General features: G+C 42.6%; 3 protein-coding genes across 9 annotated transcripts in view; all 3 read right to left on the reverse strand.

The window, feature by feature from the left end:
* LOC107375779 (gastrula zinc finger protein XlCGF57.1) overlaps nt 1–801 on the reverse strand; it is a 9,728-nt gene extending 8,927 nt beyond the window's left edge. Inside the window, exon 1 of one of the 2 annotated variants that reach the window (XM_070548608.1) lies at nt 1–801. This exon is cut by the window's left edge and continues 934 nt beyond it. The gene's annotated coding sequence lies outside the window, so the exon portion shown is untranslated. The other variant, XM_054734898.2, reaches the window with a different exon arrangement.
* Nucleotides 1–6,837, reverse strand: part of cysltr3 (cysteinyl leukotriene receptor 3) — a 30,589-nt gene extending 23,752 nt beyond the window's left edge. For 3 of the 5 annotated variants that reach the window (XM_070548661.1, XM_070548660.1, XM_070548664.1), the window contains exon 1: nt 6,078–6,835. In XM_070548661.1, coding sequence (XP_070404762.1) covers nt 6,078–6,087 — 10 coding nt within the window. In that variant the 5' untranslated portion in view covers nt 6,088–6,835. Of the gene's footprint in view, nt 1–6,077 lie in introns of all 5 variants that reach the window. The other 2 variants (XM_070548662.1, XM_070548663.1) reach the window with 2 other exon arrangements.
* Nucleotides 6,838–14,482: 7,645 nt separating this feature from the next.
* The window catches only part of LOC139066230 (gastrula zinc finger protein XlCGF57.1-like), a 10,549-nt gene continuing 5,031 nt past the window's right edge, over nt 14,483–20,000 (reverse strand). For both annotated transcript variants that reach the window (XM_070548563.1, XM_070548562.1), the window contains one exon: nt 14,483–18,142. In XM_070548563.1, the coding sequence (XP_070404664.1) occupies nt 16,524–18,142 (1,619 nt within the window). In that variant the 3' untranslated portion in view covers nt 14,483–16,523. The remainder of the gene's footprint in view (nt 18,143–20,000) is intronic.

Here is a 20,000-nt window from a genome sequence, read left to right on the forward strand (position 1 = left end):
GGGTGCTGCTGACACTGCCGTCTCTAATTTGGCTTTCGTCTCATTGTACAAAGCAGGAACTGCGGTCTCGGTGAAATACGTTCGTGAAGGAAGATTGTAACGGGGCTCAAGTACTCTCAGCATCTCCCGAAACCCGATGTTGTCTACTACAGAAAACGGTCGCATGTCGACAGCAATAAAAGTAGCTATCGCCCTGTCTATTTCTTTTGCCCTCTTGGAATCACGTGTAAACGGCTGTCTAAATGACTCGGGAAGAGCTTTTTGCATGCTTGGTTGTTGCTGTTTTTCCCTGACTCCACTTGTCTTTGCATCAGGGTGATGTCGGCGTAAATGTACAGTCATATTTGTTGTGTTCCCGCTGACGTAATTAAGCATTGTGTGGCATCTCCGACATACTGTGGTAGTTTTGTCCACGACGCGCTTACCATCAGGGTCACGCTTCACATGAAAGCCAAAAAAGTTCCAAACTGTAGATCTGAAAGACGGAGGAGGGGGTTCAATCTCAGGGACTGCTGAGGCAGCTGCCATGACTAGCAATTAGCTAACTTCTCATGTCTCGCCGCTATCAAGCATGTGGGCGGCGCTAAGTGGATCTGCGCTCGACAATGCGACCTCAGGCGGAGTAGTCGAACGCAGATCACCCAGATCCACTGGATCTCATCGTCAGAAGAAAAATGGATAAAAATAAATATAAAAAATACTGTATTGTTCGGTAACTATGCGTCCCGAACCGAAAGCTCCGTATTGAACGGTTCAATACGGGTACATGTATTGTTGCACCCCTAATTATATATATATATATATATATATATATATATATATATATATATATATATATATATATATATATATATACATACATACATACATACATACATATATATATATATGTTTCATTGCTAATTCATTTGATCTTTCTCAGAATTTAGCAAAGCTGAAAAGCAACAGCGTTAAATTCTAGTTATGTAGATTAACAACGCTACACAGAGGTGGTCAAAAACTCCTCTGTGGAAAGGACCCGAGGGTAGATGAGATCCGCCAGAGTTCCTTAAGGCTCTGGATGTTGCGCTGTGTTGGTTGACGTGGCTTTTCAGTATCGTGTGGACATCGACGGCAGTTCCACTGGATTGGCAGACTGGGGTTGTGGTTCCCCTATACTCCTAAAAAGTTCCAGACAGTCCTCTCCCTGGTCAACTCCACCAGCTCCTCCGGTAGGACCCCAAGGCATTCCAGGGTCAGTTCGGAGATATAATTTCTAGAAACAAACTTACTCAACTCCACTCAACGAACTGAACTACTCGGGAACTGATCTAAGTTTTGTTAATTCCTATATTATGAATTTTTTGGCTAATCACAACGTGAAATGTTAAGAGGGTTTTACCAAACAAACCTCAGTACACTCCTCCTTCAGATAAAAGATGCTGATTTTGTGGATAAGAACATTTCAGAGTATGATGACATTTAACTGTAGCCTTGTGTCACGAAGATATGCACGTGTGTGTGAGTGTAGATCATGATTACCTTGTTATATCAAACATTACCGATCATAACATACAGGGAGTGCAGAATTATTAGGCAAGTTGTATTTTTGAGGAATAATTTAATTATTGAACAACAACCATGTTCTCAATGAACCCAAAAAACTCATTAATATCAAAGCTGAATGTTTTTGGAAGTAGTTTTTAGTTTTAGCTATTTTAGGGGGATATCTGTGTGTGAAGGTGACCATTACTGTGCATAATTATTAGGCAACTTAACAAAAAAACAAATATATATCCATTTCAATTATTTACTTTTACCAGTGAAATCAATATAACATCTCCACATTCCCAAATATACATTTCTGACATTCAAAAACAACACAAAAACAAAGCAGCGACCAATATAGCCACCTTTCTTTGCAAGGACACTCAAAAGCCTGCCATCCATGGATTCTGTCAGTGTTTTGATCTGTTCACCATCAACACTGCGTGCAGCAGCAACCACAGCCTCCCAGACACGGTTCAGAGAGGTGTACCGTTTTCCCTCCTTGTAAATCTCACATTTGATGATGGACCACAGGTTCTCAATGGGGTTCAGATCAGGTGAACAAGGAGGCCATGTCATTAGTTTTTCTTCTTTTATACCCTTTCTTGCCAGCCACGCTGTGGAGTACTTGGACGCGTGTGATGGAGCGTTGTCCTGCATGAACATCATGTTTTTCTTGAAGGATGCAGACTTCTTCCTGTACCACTGCTTGAAGAAGGTGTCTTCCAGAAACTGGCAGTAGGACTGGGAGTTGGGCTTGACTCCATCCTCAACCCGAAACGGCCCCACAAGCTCATCTTTGATGATACCAGCCCAAACCAGTACTCCACCTCCACCTTGCTGGCGTCTGAGTCGGACTGGAGCTCTCTGCCCTTTACCAATCCAGCCACGGGCCCGTCCATCTGGCCCATCAAGACTCACTCTCATTCCATCAGTCCATAAAACCTTAGAAACATCAGTCTTGAGATATTTCTTGGCCCAGTCTTGATGTTTAAGCTTGTGTGTCTTGTTCAGTGGTCGTCGTCTTTCAGCCTTTCTTACCTTGGCCATGTCTCTGAGTATTGCACACCTTGTGCTTTTGGGCACTCCAGTGATGTTGCAGCTCTGAAATATGGCCAATCTGGTGGCAAGTGGCATCTTGGCAGCTGCACGCTTGACTTTTCTCAGTTCATGGGCAGTTATTTTGTGCCTTGGTTTGTCCACACGCTTCATGCGACCCTGTTGACTATTTTGAATGAAACGCTTGAATGTTCGATGATCACGCTTCAGAAGCTTTGCAGTTTTAAGACTGCTGCATCCCTCTGCAAGATATCTCACTATTTTTGACGTTTCTGAGCCTGTCAAGTCCTTCTTTTGACCCATTTTGCCAAAGGAAAGGAAGTTGCCTAATAATTATGCACACCTGATATACGTAGGGTGTTGATGTCGTTAGACCACACCCCTTCTCATCACAGAGATGCACATCACCTAATATGCTTAATTGGTAGTAGGCTTTCGAGCCTATACAGCTTGGAGTAAGACAACATGCATGAAGAGGACAAAATACTCATTTGCCTAATAATTCTGCACTCCCTGTATAAATCTTTCAATGTAATAATAATATTCATTTCAACTTCATTGATTTAGGTGCAGATTAATCAAAGCATTAATTAACACCTTATCCATTCATTATATGATTATTTAAGTATTCCATTTAACCATATTGTTCATTTTATTTCATCATTATTTTAACAATAAAGTTCATTCTTTATTCTGTGAGGAAAAGGCTAGATAAGCAGCAGCTTGGCGGAAAGACCTTGGTGAAGCAGAACATTGTGTTAACAATCTCAGTTTCAACAGCACTGTAGAGCCTTTGTTGCAGCTTGAAAGGTTAGAGGGCCCCAGAGGCAGAACATGTCTGCAGACGGCCGGATACTCAGGAGGTCAAACTGGATGAAAAATGACCCTTTCTGGACGTTACAACATCTTACTGATCGTTTGTTACATATGTAGCCTCTCCTTAATGCTACAGTGTAATATTACATTTTATTGAATACCTTTATATCCTAATGACTATTTAATTAAAGTAACCACCTATAAATCTTTACATACAACTTAAGTTATGTCTGTGTTTTCTTGTTTGGATGGAATTATTTGGACAAAGAGTAAATGGCCTGTATTTGATATAGCGTCTTCTAGAGTCCTGGAACCCCCCAAGGTGCTTTACAACACAATCAGTCATTCACCCATTCACACGCTGGCGGAGATGAGCTACGATGTAGCCACAGCTGCCCTGGGGCGCTCTGACAGAGGCGAGGCTGCCTACTGCTGGCAGCTGTCCACTCCTACAGCAATGGCAACAGGGACGTAGCAGTCCATGCTTTAAAAGATGTGGATGATCTGTGCAGCCAGTCAGAGATGTACCAACTTACAGTAGGGGATAACTGGTCGGTAGTAACTCCAAGTAATTATGACTGCTTCTTAAAGTGACAGTGTGTATAATCCCTGGCGATAGGGGGCAGTACATACCTGAATGACAGCAAGCAAGCATTACTTTTGTGTTTAAGTAAGACCTTGCCAACGGATGGCCATTAGGGTCAAACATCCCTGGGAATGCAACCTCCAGCAAAATAACAAGAACATCAGACTCCCTTTCATCACTGGCAATCAGTGAAGAGGTAAATATGTAAAACAACAACGTTTATTAATGATGAAAGTTTTGTAACCTTTTGGTCCAAATCAGTAGATGCATTCAGTCCTCATGGGCTTCCGCAGAAGGAAACCTGGCACCCAACGAATGTGTTATGAATCAGAAGGGTAAACTTTTCACCATCTAGTTGACACCGCATAACCTTTCATACACACCAGGGCTGCAAACATCTTTGTATCTGCAACAAGGTGTGGTTTTCGGAGGGATGTTGGTAAAACTTTGAGACATGGCACATTCTGATTTGCCAGAATTCACCAGAAATGATAAATAATGAGTTTATTAAAACAGGAGTAACTTCCCGACTAATTCAGTTTCTAGCGGAGTTCCGAACCGGCTGATTCGGGACAAGCATCCTAGAGACAACTCTTCTGACATACAGTCAAACCCTGTCTGCACGCTGCAAGCTGACACAGCCAGACGGCTCTCTAAGAGCCACATCCACTTTGGACGCAAACAAGCGTTCCAGCTACTGTAGTGACCTGGAGACGTCTCAAGACTGGACGGGTCGTATCGGAGCTCATCTACAGGACATAGTGCCAGTTACATGGTACCCGTTAACATAGTACCCGTCACATAGTGCCCGTCACATAGTGCCCGTCACATAGTGCCTGTAACATAGTACCTGTAGCATAGTACCCGTAACATAGTGCATGTAGCATAGTGCCTGTAGCATAGTACCTGTAGCATAGTGCCTGTAACATAGTGCCTGTAACATAGTTCCTGTAACATAGTTCCTGTAACATAGTACCTGTAGCATAGTACCCGTAACATAGTGCATGTAGCATAGTTCCTGTAGCATAGTGCCTGTAGCATAGTGCCTGTAGCATAGTGCCTGTAACATAGTACCTGTAGCATAGTGCCTGTAGCATAGTGCCTGTAGCATAGTGCCTGTAACATAGTACCTGTAACATAGTACCCGTAACATAGTGCATGTAGCATAGTGCCTGTAGCATAGTGCCTGTAGCATAGTGCCTGTAGCATAGTGCCTGTAGCATAGTGCCTGTAACATAGTACCTGTAGCATAGTGCCTGTAGCATAGTGCCTGTAGCATAGTGCCTGTAGCATAGTGCCTGTAGCATAGTGCCTGTAGCATAGTGCCTGTAGCATAGTGCCTGTAACATAGTGCATGTAACATAGTTCCTGTAACATAGTACCTGTAGCATAGTACCCGTAACATAGTGCATGTAGCATAGTGCCTGTAGCATAGTGCCTGTAGCATAGTGCCTGTAACATAGTACCTGTAGCATAGTGCCTGTAACATAGTACCCGTAACATAGTGCATGTAGCATAGTGCCTGTAGCATAGTGCCTGTAGCATAGTGCCTGTAGCATAGTGCCTGTAGCATAGTGCCTGTAGCATAGTACCTGTAACATAGTACCTGTAGCATAGTACCTGTAGCATAGTGCCTGTAGCATAGTGCCTGTAGCATAGTGCCTGTAAAATAACAACGCAACTCACATACTATTAACATTTACTAACACAAAAAACGCAGCTTATAAACAACTGCAAAGAGTCAACAGTCCAACAGCAATAAATCAACATAAAAACCCAGGACCGCTGTTGTGCACAAATCAAGTGAACAACTTATCAACGAGCAGCGTGAAACAGTGCAAATAGGCCGTAACAGTCAACAAGAGTTGAATAACCATAAACATTGAAATTATAAAAACTTATTGCAACCAAAACAGCTGAATTAAAATTATAAAAAGAAAATTCCGTCACACGGCCACACCACACACACACACACACACACACACACACACACACACACACACACACACACACACACACACACACACACACACACACACACACACACACACACACACACACACACACACACACACACACACACCAGTACCTGTGTCCATGCTGATGAAGCAGTCCCAGCTGATGGATGATCCTGAAGTGGTAGCAGGTTTTCTTTAGCCGTGTTTAGCTAACAGCTGCAATAGAAACAAAGCAGGAGAGCTGATTAAGATGCTGCTTCAGAACAACGCAGGAGATTAAAGATCCAACGCTTTGGTTCTGATCAGCTGAGGACACATCCAGTCTGGAAAAGAGGACCTTTGCTCACCAGAGTTCACGGAGTAGAGCTAACCGCTTTTTCCTCCAGAGTCACATTCAGATTCGGGCCTTTTCCGTCGGAGAGTGTGAGCAGGATGGATGAGAGAGCGAGCAGCGATCCTGCATCATGACCAACTCAGATGAGCGAGTCTGATAGAGGGAACCTCTTCAATCTGATGAAAGCAGCAAAACGAGCGCGTTTCTCAGAGAGGCCAAAGGAACAGCAGCAGATCCAGAGGGCAGGAAGTCTAGAGAAAAGCTTTTCTCACCCATCACCTGCTTCTGGAGCTCCGATTGTCACGAAGACCGCAGAATAGCTTCTCTGCTTCTGGAAAGAACTCCACCAAGTTGTTGAGGAGGAGAAGAAAGTTTCCACAGCCTGGTGAGAAGATTTCTGCAGCAGCAGCAGTTAGTCGCTTTAGCTGATCAACTCTCCCAGAGACTGAAGTGAAGACATTTTTACTGCAGAGCCTCAAATCTTCTCCTCACACACCACAACAACAACAAGCTAGCTCTGCTAGCAGCTTCCGGTTTCTGCTGCTTCCGGTGGTCCGTGACCAGCCTAAAGGTGCGCTAGCGCCACCTGCTGGACTAGAGGCTCACTGACCCTGATAGTCAGAAGAACCATGGTGGTTAGAATACATGTTCCACATGTAATCACATATTATACTATATTATAATATATACTGTCAGGGCGCCCCAGGGCAGCTGTGGCTACATTGTAGCTCATCACCATCAGTGTGTGAATGGATGAATTATGCACTGTAGTGTAAAGCGCTTAGGAGTCCTTACTCTGAGAGGCGCTATACAAGTGCGAGTCATTTATCATATAGTAGTAAATACTCAGTCTGAAACATCAAACATCATTCCAACACATTTGCCCACATGGGTCCATGTTAACCCACCAACAGCAGCAGGCAGAGACGTGTTGGTCCTAAAGACCAGATCCTCAGAGGACCAGTGTGGCTGATGCCATTCAGGCCAGTAAGGAATGCTCTGAGCAGGACACTGGGGAGACTAAACTACATCTACACAAGAGGAGCCAACACCTCCCCAGCAAACAAGCCCGTTTGGGCCCACCGTGGGCTTCAGTGGGCTGTGTTTGGGGGACGTGTGGGCAGAGCAAACCTGTACTTACCCAGAGTTAACAACAAGCATCTTGTGGATGGTTGCATGAATGAGACCATATGTGCTTTCCCAGGTGGGCCTTTTTAGATTCAGCAACTGTAACATTTTATAGGTGGTTACTTTTAATAAGTCAGGGGTGTCCAATCCTGGTCCTGGAGGGCCGGTATCCAGCAGATTTTGTGGTTTTTCTACTCCAACAGACTTGATTCAGTGGTTGAAACACGTGTGCAGCAGCTCATCAGGCTCCGCAGAAGCCTGTTAATTAGCTGCTGATTGAAATCAGGTGTGATGAAACAGGGTTCAAACTAAGGCCCTGTCCACACGTAGCCGGGGATCTGCCAAAACGTAGATATTTTTCTACGTTTTGGCCTGTCATCCACACAAAAACGGAGTTTTTTCACACGAAAACGGATCTTTTTAAAAACTCCGGCCAAAGTGAAGATCTGTGTTTTCTCCGTTTTGGGTGTCTGCGTGTGGACGGACAAAACCGGAGTTTTAAGGTCCGCAACGTCACTTTCCACGACAATAAAATGCTGACATCACGTGTGCGACCTGTGTTTACACTAGCCGACAGCATGGATGCCCTCAGAGCTGCGCTCGCTTTATCAATTGTCCAAGCGCTTTCTGCTTGTTTGGTTTTGCAAGCGGAATCACTGCTCCTTGTGGAAGACCACAGACGAAGGACGAGGTTAAGAACGGGGGAGGTACTGCCGCCTACAGGTCTGGCATGTCCTTAACAACGTATTTATCCGGGTACGTGTGGACAGAGTTTGTTTTTAGAACGCGGTGGTGTGGATGCAAATTTTTGGAGGGGCGGATATTCGTTTAAAAAAATACCCGGCTACGTGTGGACTAGGCCTAAAACACAGGATACCGGCCCTCCAGGACCAGGAGTGGACACCCCTGTAATAAGTTGTCAATAGAATATAAAGGTATTCAAGAAAATGTAATATTCCATAAAAATATGGAATATCAATATTATTGAACCTTACATTTCTGATTGACTCTGTAAATAGGCCCTTTGGGTACGCCAGGAAACCAACACTTATAATAATTTGACACAGAAGCATAAATATAATTTAAATAGTCCATTTATTACTATGTTCCATCATTATCATGCAGGATAGATGTTTATAAATGGTTATTATTGAAAGTTGATCTAAGATGTTATTAAAAGTCTAATTAAGTGTTGATGTCTGGGTTTATAAAATAATCTGGATGTTTAATTACTTATCAGATTAATAATAAACCATCCAACAGCGGTGTGTGTAGAGCTACGGTAAGGCGAGCGTTCTCTGCGGTCCCGTGGCACAGCGGAGTCGCCTCGGCCAGGCTGCCAGATGAAATTTACTTCTGAGGCATCCAGAGGGTCAAGCTTCATGAGAATTAGGAAAGAAAGGAAAGATATTTTCTACAGTGCCTGTCGAGATATACATTAGGAGGCGCTTCAGAAAAACAAGAAACGTAAAAAATGTTAAAAGAAGTTTAGAAAATAATCAAAAACATGTTTAAAATAAGCAAAATAGACAATTGTGATTTTAAAATGCAAAAGAGAGAGAGAGAGTGAACAGGAAAGAGGGAAATCGGTGGATCCTGGCGAAGGCGGAATAAGGAGAGGGTGGTGATGAACTCTTACCACCAGTCAAAAGATGTCCCCTGGGTGACCACTGGCGGCCCTGATGGAGCAGTTTGCATCTGATGGAGTTTAAAGCTTAGACAACGTATTCCGTTGGAAGACCTGATCCCTTCATTAAGCACGAAGGCTGGACACAGTGACTTAAACTGAACTTTAAAGGAAGCGTTTCCCCCATGAAGGTCAGAGCTGGACCAGTCAGATGCCAGAGCATGTAGGAGGTGATATCACAAGTCCTCCGACGTCACCCCCATTCCCAAGACACTCAAAAAGTCAGCGTCAGTTAAACTAGGACAGCCACCTGCTGTGGGATAAACGGGCCCAACTCGTCCCAGGAAACCAAAGAAAGCGGCTCAGTGTGCAGAACAGTCCACGGAGAAGAGAGTAGCCGGACAACTGCCAAAAGGGCTCATTGGCTCAAAATGTTCTGCTGTGGTGACCATTGCCGGTTCGAACTGTCTTCTTCTGGATACCGGCCCGCAGGTGACTACTGTTCCAGTTTTTTTATAACATCCACCTTGTTGAGCAACCTGTGAAGCCACTGAGTAACCTGTTGAAAATAGAGGTGCTGCAGGACAATCAGGGCCTTACTTGGGCTATGTACAAACATCTGAAACCTTCCATGAAGATTCTTTAGGGGGTGAAATTAAGGTACCAACACCAGGGGTGGCGCTATGGGTGGGCACAGGCCCACCCAGTTTAACAGAGTGCCCACCCACCAGCAGTGATGGGAGTAATGCGGTTCAAAGTAACTTTACTCTTGCTATGGCAACATCAAGATGTGGCCAAGCAAGCAACTGCTTAGCAACCCCAGTTATGTTGTAACAATTACAATATAAAATTATTACTTTAATGAATGTGCACTTTTTTCACTGTGTAACAAAAATACTTTAACTTTTATATCTGGTATTAATTTTAATCATATTATGAATCAGTTTTCCAGTTTGCTTGTTGGAGTTGTATTTTGGTCTTTTATATAAAAAAAAGCAAATTGGCACCTGCTTACTGACACTAAGCAACTTTTAACCTACTGCAGAGAAAATATTCTGATGCCATCCCTGCCACCCAGTGAGGTTCATGATTTTTTTCTTCTCAGAAGTGTCCTCCTGCGCTGGGGCCTCATTTATCAAGCTAGCTTACGCACAAAACGGGGTCGGAAAACTGCGTAAGCAACTTTCCACGCAAACTTTGGGATTTATGAAAGAAAACTTAGCGGAAAAATGTGCGCAACTTCAAGTTGACTAAGGACCTGGCTCACACACATGTTGGACATGGAGAGCACCTGCAGTGTTGCTGCTGAGAAGGATAAAGTTATGAAATCCTGCAGCATTATAACTTGTACTGCTTCGTTTTCACACAGAACAAGACCCCCCACGTGCACACACACATGCGCGCGCACGCACACACACACACAGCCTGAAGCGCAGAATACGGAATATCAGCAGGGGGCAGATTGAGACAGAACATCATGCGTCTGTGACAGTGTGTGTCCTGTCACTGTGACCTGATTGATCATGCACCCTGGCTACTTGTACAAGGGAGATCTCCGTTTGGGTAACTGGTAAGCGCGTGTGACTTTCACCCGGGAGTCTGGGGATCGAATCCCGATTGGACCATTTATTTATATCCGCCACAGATCTCTCTGAAGAAGTCAGCATTGACGGCTTCAGCAACGCTGTGCCACTCCGTGGATTTTCTCTTGTTTTGCAAAAGCACTTCCTTTCATTTCTCCACTTCACCCACAGGTACCTCAACTTCTGCTTCTGTGAAATTGAGCTTCCTTGATCTGCCTTCATCTACGGTCGCCACCGTCATTGGCGGAGCGCTGCAACAGCCGGCTTATGTATATGCATGAGATCCACAAGGCACTTTGCATTGACCATTTATGGCAGTAAGTGGGTGTGGTGAGGGCGGGATGTGACTAAAATGCAGCTGAGAACCTTTCTAGATAGTTTCTGATTTATTCATATTCAATTCAAATTCAATTCAATTCAAAAATACTTTATTAATCCCAGAGGGAAATTGATTGCTGTAGTAGCTCAGAATAATAATAATTATCAAGTCATCAAATAGTTGTTGTATATTACAATGGCTGTTGGCAGGAAGGATCTCCAGTAGCGGTCAGTGTTGCAGCCAAACTGAAGATGCCTCTGACTGAAGACACTCTTCCGTTGTCGGACAGTCTTGTGAAGAGAATGCTCAGGGTTGTCCATAATTTTCTTGATTCTCTGGAGAATCCTTCGTTGCATTATCTCCTCCAGCGGTTCCGAAACTCTGGCTGAGTCCTTGAAAGGGCTTGGAGTTCCTCCATCTTGTTGGCCAGTGATCTCACATTGCCCATTATGATCGATGGAAGAGATGGTTTGAATTTCCTCTTTCTCTGTCTCCGTTTTGCTCCCGCTCTGCATCCACGCTTCTTGTGTTTTAGCTCATTTGGGATTTGTGGCTTCAGTTGAGGTATTATTTCAGCCTTTCCAATGTTAATCAGCTGCTCCCGATTGTAAACCAGCTTGTTGCCATGGTAACACATCATAACAAATGCTCAAAAGTGAGAAAAGCTAAAAAATAGCAGTAAAAATCCTCCAAGCTTCACAGCACCAGAAACAGACAAGTAAAATGCCCCCAAAATACTGTTTTTCTTAAGAAACTAGAAGAAAAAATGTCCAAAAAAAGGCTAAACTTACATATAGTCAACAGAGCTACTCCAACATGCAGCCACCCAGAGCAGCGCAGTCCCGGAAAAAAAAAAAAAAAAAAAAATGAAGCGGAGGTTGCGTGCAGCTGTGCGTACTCCATGTTTGATAGATCACAAACTGCTTGGCGTAAGTACATTTTTTTTGCTGAGATTAAGTACGGTTTTAGTAAGGATTCTACGCAATGTTTGATAAATGAGACCCCTGGACTTCTCACAGCTGAACCGGGCATCTCCAGGAGTCTGCGGATGACATCATTGATATTGTCAGCGGTGTCAACTGAGAAAGGACTGGGTGTGAGGGGGAGACAGACGCGCAGCACGCAGCGGACATGCAAGGACCTTTTAAGTGATGCTTTTCCTCGCACTGACGTTAATCCGGTAAAGGAAACGAATCATTTCATCCGGGTATCTCGTCGGGTCTGCTTTAGTCCTCTAAGGCCATTTTATTTGGTTCTGTTCATTTTATTGTTGTAGTTATCTGGACCGGGGGTTCGGGTGGAAGATCCCGGAGGTGATGAGTCGTCCAGAACCGCGTCGACGCATCGCTGTCCGTGGTCCTGAATGAGACAGAGCCCTTGAGAGCCGGTGAGGAGAGGGGGTGTGGTCGGAGGTGTTTGCTGCTTAGTCAAGGTGTGTGTGTGTGTGCACCCACGCGATTGGATCATGCTTCCTGATTTTCCCTGGTTGAGACGAGCACGGCAGCACGCCTGGCTGAGATTAGAACCTGTCCAAGGTCCTGAAAGTTCACACGAGAGGGTCTTGGCCCAGAGCCGGAGTCCTGCGTCGGTAACAGTCCTTAAAATTGAAATTTAACAGAGATCCATGGGATAAGTATCTAATATAAAATCTTCCATCATAGGATTATTAGTGGGTTGAGAGATTTTATTAAAACATGTAATTTTGACGTGCGCACGCGGTGCACATCTCATATGAGCTTTGAAATTAATTAGGCCCATCCAGATTTTTCTAGGCCCACTCATTTGCTACGTTCTGGCTCCGCCACTGACCAACACTTGCTTTAGTTGTTCCAGATGTCCGTCCCAAGAGTTCATCACCTGTACTCACTGGGAAGAACACACTGGAGATCCTGTATGCCCAATACATTAGCAATGAATATAACGCCTTCCAGCCCAAAGCTTGGGGCTATAGAGCAGTTTTAAACTCCTGGAGCTACGCCATAGGCAGATGGGAGGTGCAGGAGTCGTGCAACTACTAAGCCATGCTCCAGTCTATGTTCCTGGTAGGTAAACCACTGTCTTCTGATGGCTACTTCTAGCAGGATAACGCGCCGTGTCATAAAGCTGGAATAATCTGAGAATGGTTTCTTGAACATGACAATGAGTTCACTGTGCTCTACATCATGGATGTGCTACCAACAATCTGCAGCAACTGCGTGATGCTATCATGTCAATATGGACCAAAATCTCTGAGTAATGTTTCCAGTACCTTGTTGAATCCATAACACGAAGGACAAAGGACTCCCTTGTAAGTCGCTTTGGACAAAAGTGTCTGCTAAATACATAAACATAAACAAAGGCCATTCTGAAGGCATAAGAGGGTCCAGCCGGGTACTAGCAAGGTGTACCCAATAAAGTGGCCAAATACAGGCATTTATCATGTTCCTCTGTCTAGGGATGGGTACAGAATTTGGTACTTTTAAAGGCACTGACCAAATTCCACGGTACCGACTGAGTAATGATTCACGTCATATGAAACGATACCTTGTTTCGGTCCCAGTGCCGCGCTCCGGTGTTCCGAATATCCGTGGTACTCGTCCATATGTGCTAGTTTGGGGAAATGCGCAGACCGATTATTATGTCACAGGCTGTTTACCTGAAGAGACGCGCTACCTCTGGAAGTTTTTATATTACTGCTTGTTGTTTGTTTATTTGACAGTTAGCTTGTAAACGGCTTGTAAAATATCGATTTTATACTGTAAACAAGAAATTTCTCCCAATGTTTACAGTCATCCATGGAATCATGACAAACTCGGCTATTTTTTTCATAAATAAATCATAATAAACAGTATATTTTTGCTAATAATTATACTACGGTTCTGTATTATTGAGTAATATCACCTATGTAAAATAAACCGTGCTTAATAAGCGTGTTTCTACACTGTAAAGAAGAACAAAACTGTCGTAACATGCTACAGTAGGAATATTTGACGAGGAAGCATGTTTAGTCAGAACACAGGCGCCAGAGCGTAATGTCTTCAGTCACTGTGGGCGAGCTGTAGATAGAGAAAGCAGCAAGGCAGAGAGGAAGTGTTCTGAAGTTTGGGTCCACTTCACTAAATGGGATGGGTAACTGGGTGATGATGAAACCAGCAACAACGATCTAAGTGAGGCAACATAATCTTAATCTGCTCCGGTAGGAAAATAAAAGGTTTAAGACAATGTTAGCATGATTTGTTAGCTTCCGTTCGGCTAATGCTGTGTTTGCTTTCTCCTTGGAACTCCGAAATTCCGACTAGAAGAAAGCAAACGCGCTCTAAAGTTTAGCTTCACGTCACTAAACGCAATGGGCTGTTTGGTGTTGATGAAACCAGCGACAATGATCTGAGTATGAGGCATCTTAATCTGCTTCAGCAGCTAAATAAACTGTTAGCTTGATAGTTTAGCTTTTGTTTACATAGCTATCAGCTAATGGTGAATTGGCTTTCTCCTCAGAAATTCCAACTTCAGAGTAGGAAAAGTCAACAGTTTGAAAATGACCGGCAAAAGGAATGAAGATACACAGCAATGTTTTCTTCAGTTTAATTTGCAGCCTTTGCTGCTACAAGGACCCACCATCACACAAATTGTCCAGAGGAGAAAGGAGAGGAATAGGAGTGCACAGAAACAGTTTGAATGTTATTCAACATATTTATCAAATATGGTTATAGATTGGAAAAACAATATATAATTAATTAAAAAAGATATTTAAATAACTATTAAACACTCAAACGTGTCAAAAATTGGTACCGTTAAGTATCAGTATCGATTTGTAGGTACTGAGGATTGGTACCGTATCGATTCAAACGTCAAAGGTATTCATCCCTACTTCCGACAGAACTTCAGAAATGTTTTGGGGGAGGCGGGGGACATTGAGTCCGAGTGGACCCTGTCATGATCATGTGGGGAGTTACTGCCGAACCCTGGCCGGCAGCTCTATTGAAAATGAAATCCAAAGGTTTCAAATGAAGGCACCTGGACTTCTTTGGTTTCTTGAAGACGTTTTGCTTCTCATCCGAGGAGCTTTTTCCATTCTAACTGGACTATGGGAGTCAAGCTTATAAGCTTGGATGAGAAGCAAAACGTCTTCAAGAAACCAAAGAAGTCTAGTTGCCTTCATTTGAACCCTTTGGATTACCATGACCTGGATGACTGAGAACCTTTACCAGCATTGAAATTGAAAGTAAACACGGGCAACAAGTTTTGCTTTGTAAAAGAAATCAGTTGAGATGATAAACTGGAGTGATGCAGAGCTCCAGGAGCTTTTCTCTGTTAGAGCTGGAGCTCAGACCACCAAAGACTGCACGTAGACTGTGGAGGACGCCTATAAAATCGACTTATAATAAAAAACTTAATGAGCACGGCATGATTGCAATAAAAAGCAAGTTATGTCAAAGATAAACAGAAGTCCATGGCAGTGCAGAGACCACCCCATACCCCACATAGCTTCACTTAATCTTTCGTAAAAAGGACAGTTGCCCCACATTATCGCCACGGTCTGACAAGTTGGTCATTAGACAGGATCTACAACCAGAAGGAAGTCTCTTTAGGCTTTTGGACAACAAACAATGTGACAGATGTTAGTCTGCCATACACTGTTGAAGATGAAAATACTCTTTTCTTTTCTAAATAGAGGACTTAAATACATCTATCTGTTCTTGATTAAAATAAAAGCACACGTCGAATAGTCCAAAGTTGATAACAAAGTTGTTTCAGATGATCCAACAGCATCTTTTCCCACTCTGTCGCATTATCATGCCTATTAAACATCCATCCATCCATCCATCCATCCATCCATCCATCCATCCATCCATCCATCCATCCATCCATCCATCCATCCATCCATCCATCCATCCATCCATCCATCCATCCATCCATCCATCCATCCATCCATCCATCCATCCATCCATCCATCCATCCATCCATTTTCATTCACCATCCATCCATTTTCATCATCCATCCATTTTCATTCACCATCCATCCATTTTCATCCGCTTATTCGGAGTCGGGTCGCAGGGGCAGCAGCCTAAGTCAAGAGGCCCAGACTTCCCTCTCCCCAGCCACTTGGACAAATAGAAACAATCAAACCAATAGAACATTGTAATTGGCAAGCCACCAGACTTGCCAGAGCTGCAGAGGTTCCAATGGAGCGTGGCAAGAAGACTGTCCTGTTGTGGTAGGAAGCCACTGAATAAATCTCTCTGTCTCACACTCATGAACGAAGCAAAGTGAAGTACAGACAATTTGTGACCTAAAACCATAGCCATTTCAAAGCGCTGGTACAGTTGTACCAGCGCTTTGAAAAGAAAAAACAAACAAACAGAAAATAAGCAGAATTGAAGGAGCCGTCAATTCAAGATTTGGGATCGGCTCCTATAACCCCACGCCCCCACCCCCGCTCACTACTATTGCCATAACATTTTTAAAACCAGGGAAAAACCTGGATGCCTACAACAGCTGACACAAAAGGTCCTGGGTAAGTCAGGAGGACTACAAAAACTGCAGTCCAAGCAATCATATGATTGTGTCGTTTGAAATAACAATTTTGATCAAAAAACAATACATCATTCAGCCATGGTGGACACTCATGTGATTTTTTAAAGTTGTGTTTTTGTTAAAATTTTGTCCACAGAGCGTACAAGCATAAGGCTTCTGTCCAGTGTGGATTCTCATGTGAGTGTTTAAATGTGTCTTTCGGCTAAATCTTTGTCCACAGAGCTCACAAGTAAAAGGCTTCTCCCCTGTGTGGACTCTTATGTGACTGTTTAAAGTTGACGTATGGCTAAATCTTTGTCCACAGAACTCACAAGCAAAAGGCTTCTGTCCTGTGTGGACTCTCATGTGAGTGTTTAAATGTGTCTTTCGGCTAAATCTTTGTCCACAGAGCTCACAAGTAAACGGCTTCTCCCCTGTGTGGACTTGCATGTGACTGTTTAAAGTTGATGTCTGACTAAATCTTTGACCACAGAGCTCACAAGCAAAAGGCTTCTGTCCTGTGTGGACTCTCATGTGTCTGTTTAAAGTTGATTTTAAACTAAATTTTTGTCCACAGAGCTCACAAGCAAAAGGCTTCTGTCCTGTGTGGACTCTCATATGACAGTTTAAATCTGTTTTATGGCTAACCCTCTTTCCACAGACTTCACAAGCAAAAGGCTTCTGTCCTGTGTGGACTCTCATGTGACTGTTTAAATCTGTCTTCTGGCTAACCCTTTTCCCACACACCTCACAAGCAAAAGGCTTATGTCCTGAGTGGACTCTCATGTGTCTGATTAAATTTGACCTGCGGCTTAATCTTAGTCCACATAACTCACAAACAAAAGGCTCATGTCCTGTGTGGGCTCTAATGTGTGTGTTTAAACTTGACCTGCGGCTAAATCTTTGTCCACATAACTCACAAACAAAAGGCTTATGTCCTGTGTGGGCTCTCATGTGTGTGTTTAAACTTGACCTACGGCTAAATCTTTGTCCACAGACCTCACAAGCAACAGAATTATGTCCTGTGTGGGCTCTCCTGTGTCTGTTTAAAAGTGATATTGTGCTAAATGTTTTTCCACAGTCGTCGCAACTTAATGATTTTAGTTCTTCTTTGCTGCATGATCCTACATGTTGCTTCATTCTAACATATTTATTATTAGCCAAACAGCCTGAAGACCTTATTGCTGAATGACTGGTCACCCTCACGTGTTTCTGGAGAAACCACTTGTGGAGAAACATTTTTCCACACTCAGAGCAGCTAAGGGATTTGTTGACAATCTTAACATCTGACTCAGAAGACCTGCTCTCATTCCAGTCACTGTCTTCATCTCCAGTTTGGGACACAGAGTCTGACAGCTCAGAGTCTACATTCACATCATCATCCTCTTCATCATCTCCACTAACTTCAGTCTCTGAAGAATCAGATGCATGTTCATGAGGGTTCAGATCAGGGTTCCTGCTAGTTCCTGCTCCTCCACCAGCTGAGCTGCTGGTTGGAACATCTCTGTCTTCTAGTTGCTGCTGATGAAGCTGTGAGATCAGAGGTTTCTCTTCATCATCCTCACTCTTTACAGTAACTACAGAGACTGGAAACCTGCCAGCATCAGTCTCCTCGTTCAGATGGATCTGCTCTCCCTCCAGACTGGTCCAGAGGTCCTCCTGTTCCTCCTTTATGTGGAGGTGTTCTGGGTCCTGCTGGTTCTCACCAGGAGCTGTAGGAAACAATTTTATGAATTATTGATTGTAATGACTTTATATACATACATACAACCATTACAATGTTGTAATGGAGCAGTAGAATGAGATGCATTGGCCTCTAAAAAGCCTTTACAAGTCATGTGAAAAATGTTACGACCCCGATAAACAGCCCAATGAAAGTAGTTTAACTGAATAAGTGAAGGAATGTTTTTACTTGATGTTTAGGGACAGTGTGCATCAATAAACATTTTACAATGTAAAAGTACCCAATTATAGCCAAAAGGCTCATTTCCATTTAAAAATAAATTCTTTAAAAATCCTGCCATGTGAATTCATGGATTGTTTTTCACATTCTGTCTCTCACAGTTGAAGTGTACCTATGATGTAAATTACTGACCTCTGTCGTCATTTTAAGTGGAAGAACTTGCACAATCGGTGGCTGACTAAATACTTTTTTGCCCCACTGTACATACGTGTATATATACACATATATACATATATATGTATATATATATATATATATATATATATATATATATATATATATATATATATATATATATATATGTACATTCAATAATTTATTTCACTCAAAGTTTAAATATACAAACTTCAAATCAGAATATAAGCATTCGAGTGAAATGGGGGAGGAAGAAGAAATAATCTTATATGACCTACCCCCTTTAACTAAGACAAGATAAATTACAAAAAGTACAAAATGGCCTTATACACAAAAAATAAACCGCTCTCCTACTTCCACAAATAATATCACTACTAAAACATTAATCCTCCATCCTCAACTCATCAAATCATACGATTTTAGCATTTTATCTTTATACATTTTTTTGAATTGATCAGTAGTTATACATTTTTTAATTCATCATCCAGGTTATTCCATAATTTCACTCCATATATTGAAATACACATTTGCTTTAAAGTAGAACGAACAAATAGCCTTTTAAACTCTGGTTTCTTTCTACTCTTATCATTTTTTGGGATTAAAACAAAGAACCTTTGTAGATTAGTTGGCAGCAAATTATTTCTAGCCTTAAACATAATTAGTAAAATTTTCAAGTTAACTAAGTCTTTGAATTTCCTAATTTTAGATAGAACAAAATATTTGTTAGTATGTTCTCTTGGATTTGCTTTATATAGAATTCGCAAAACTTTCTTCTGTAACAGAAACAAAGGATTAGTTTGTTTTATACGTATTGCACCAAACCTCAATACAGTAAGTTAAGTATGGTAAGATAAATGAGTAATATAATGTCTGAAGTGTTGAAATTTCTAGAAAACCTTTGACTTTGTTTAAAATTCCAACACTTTTGGATATTTTTTGTTTTATATATTTTATATGGGATTTCCAAGTAAGTTTATGGTCCAAGAGAACCCCTAAGAATCGGACTTCATTTACTCTATCAATTAAAAAACCATCAATAGACAACGTAACTAAATCATTAGTTTTTCTGTTACCAAAAATCATGAATTTTGTTTTAGTCCAAAAAATAATACACACACACACACACATACTGTGTGTGTGTGTGTGTGTGTGTGTGTGTGTGTGTGTGTGTGTATATATATATATATATATGTATATATATATATATATGTATATGGTAAAAATGGTACATGGCCTGTATTTGATATAGCACCTTCTAGAGTCCTGGAACCCCCCAAGGCGCTTTACAACACAATCAGTCATTCACCCATTCACACACACATTCACACAATGGTGGGGATGAGCTACGATGTAGCCACAGCTGCCCTGGGGCGCACTGACAGAGGCGAGGTTGCCGAGCACTGGCGCCACACGTCCCTCCGACCACCACCAGCAGGCAGCGTGGGTTAAGTGTCTTGCCCAAGGACACAACG

The sequence above is a fragment of the Nothobranchius furzeri genome, chromosome 2, assembly GCF_043380555.1.
Source record: "Nothobranchius furzeri strain GRZ-AD chromosome 2, NfurGRZ-RIMD1, whole genome shotgun sequence".
Classification (NCBI taxonomy): domain Eukaryota; kingdom Metazoa; phylum Chordata; class Actinopteri; order Cyprinodontiformes; family Nothobranchiidae; genus Nothobranchius; species Nothobranchius furzeri.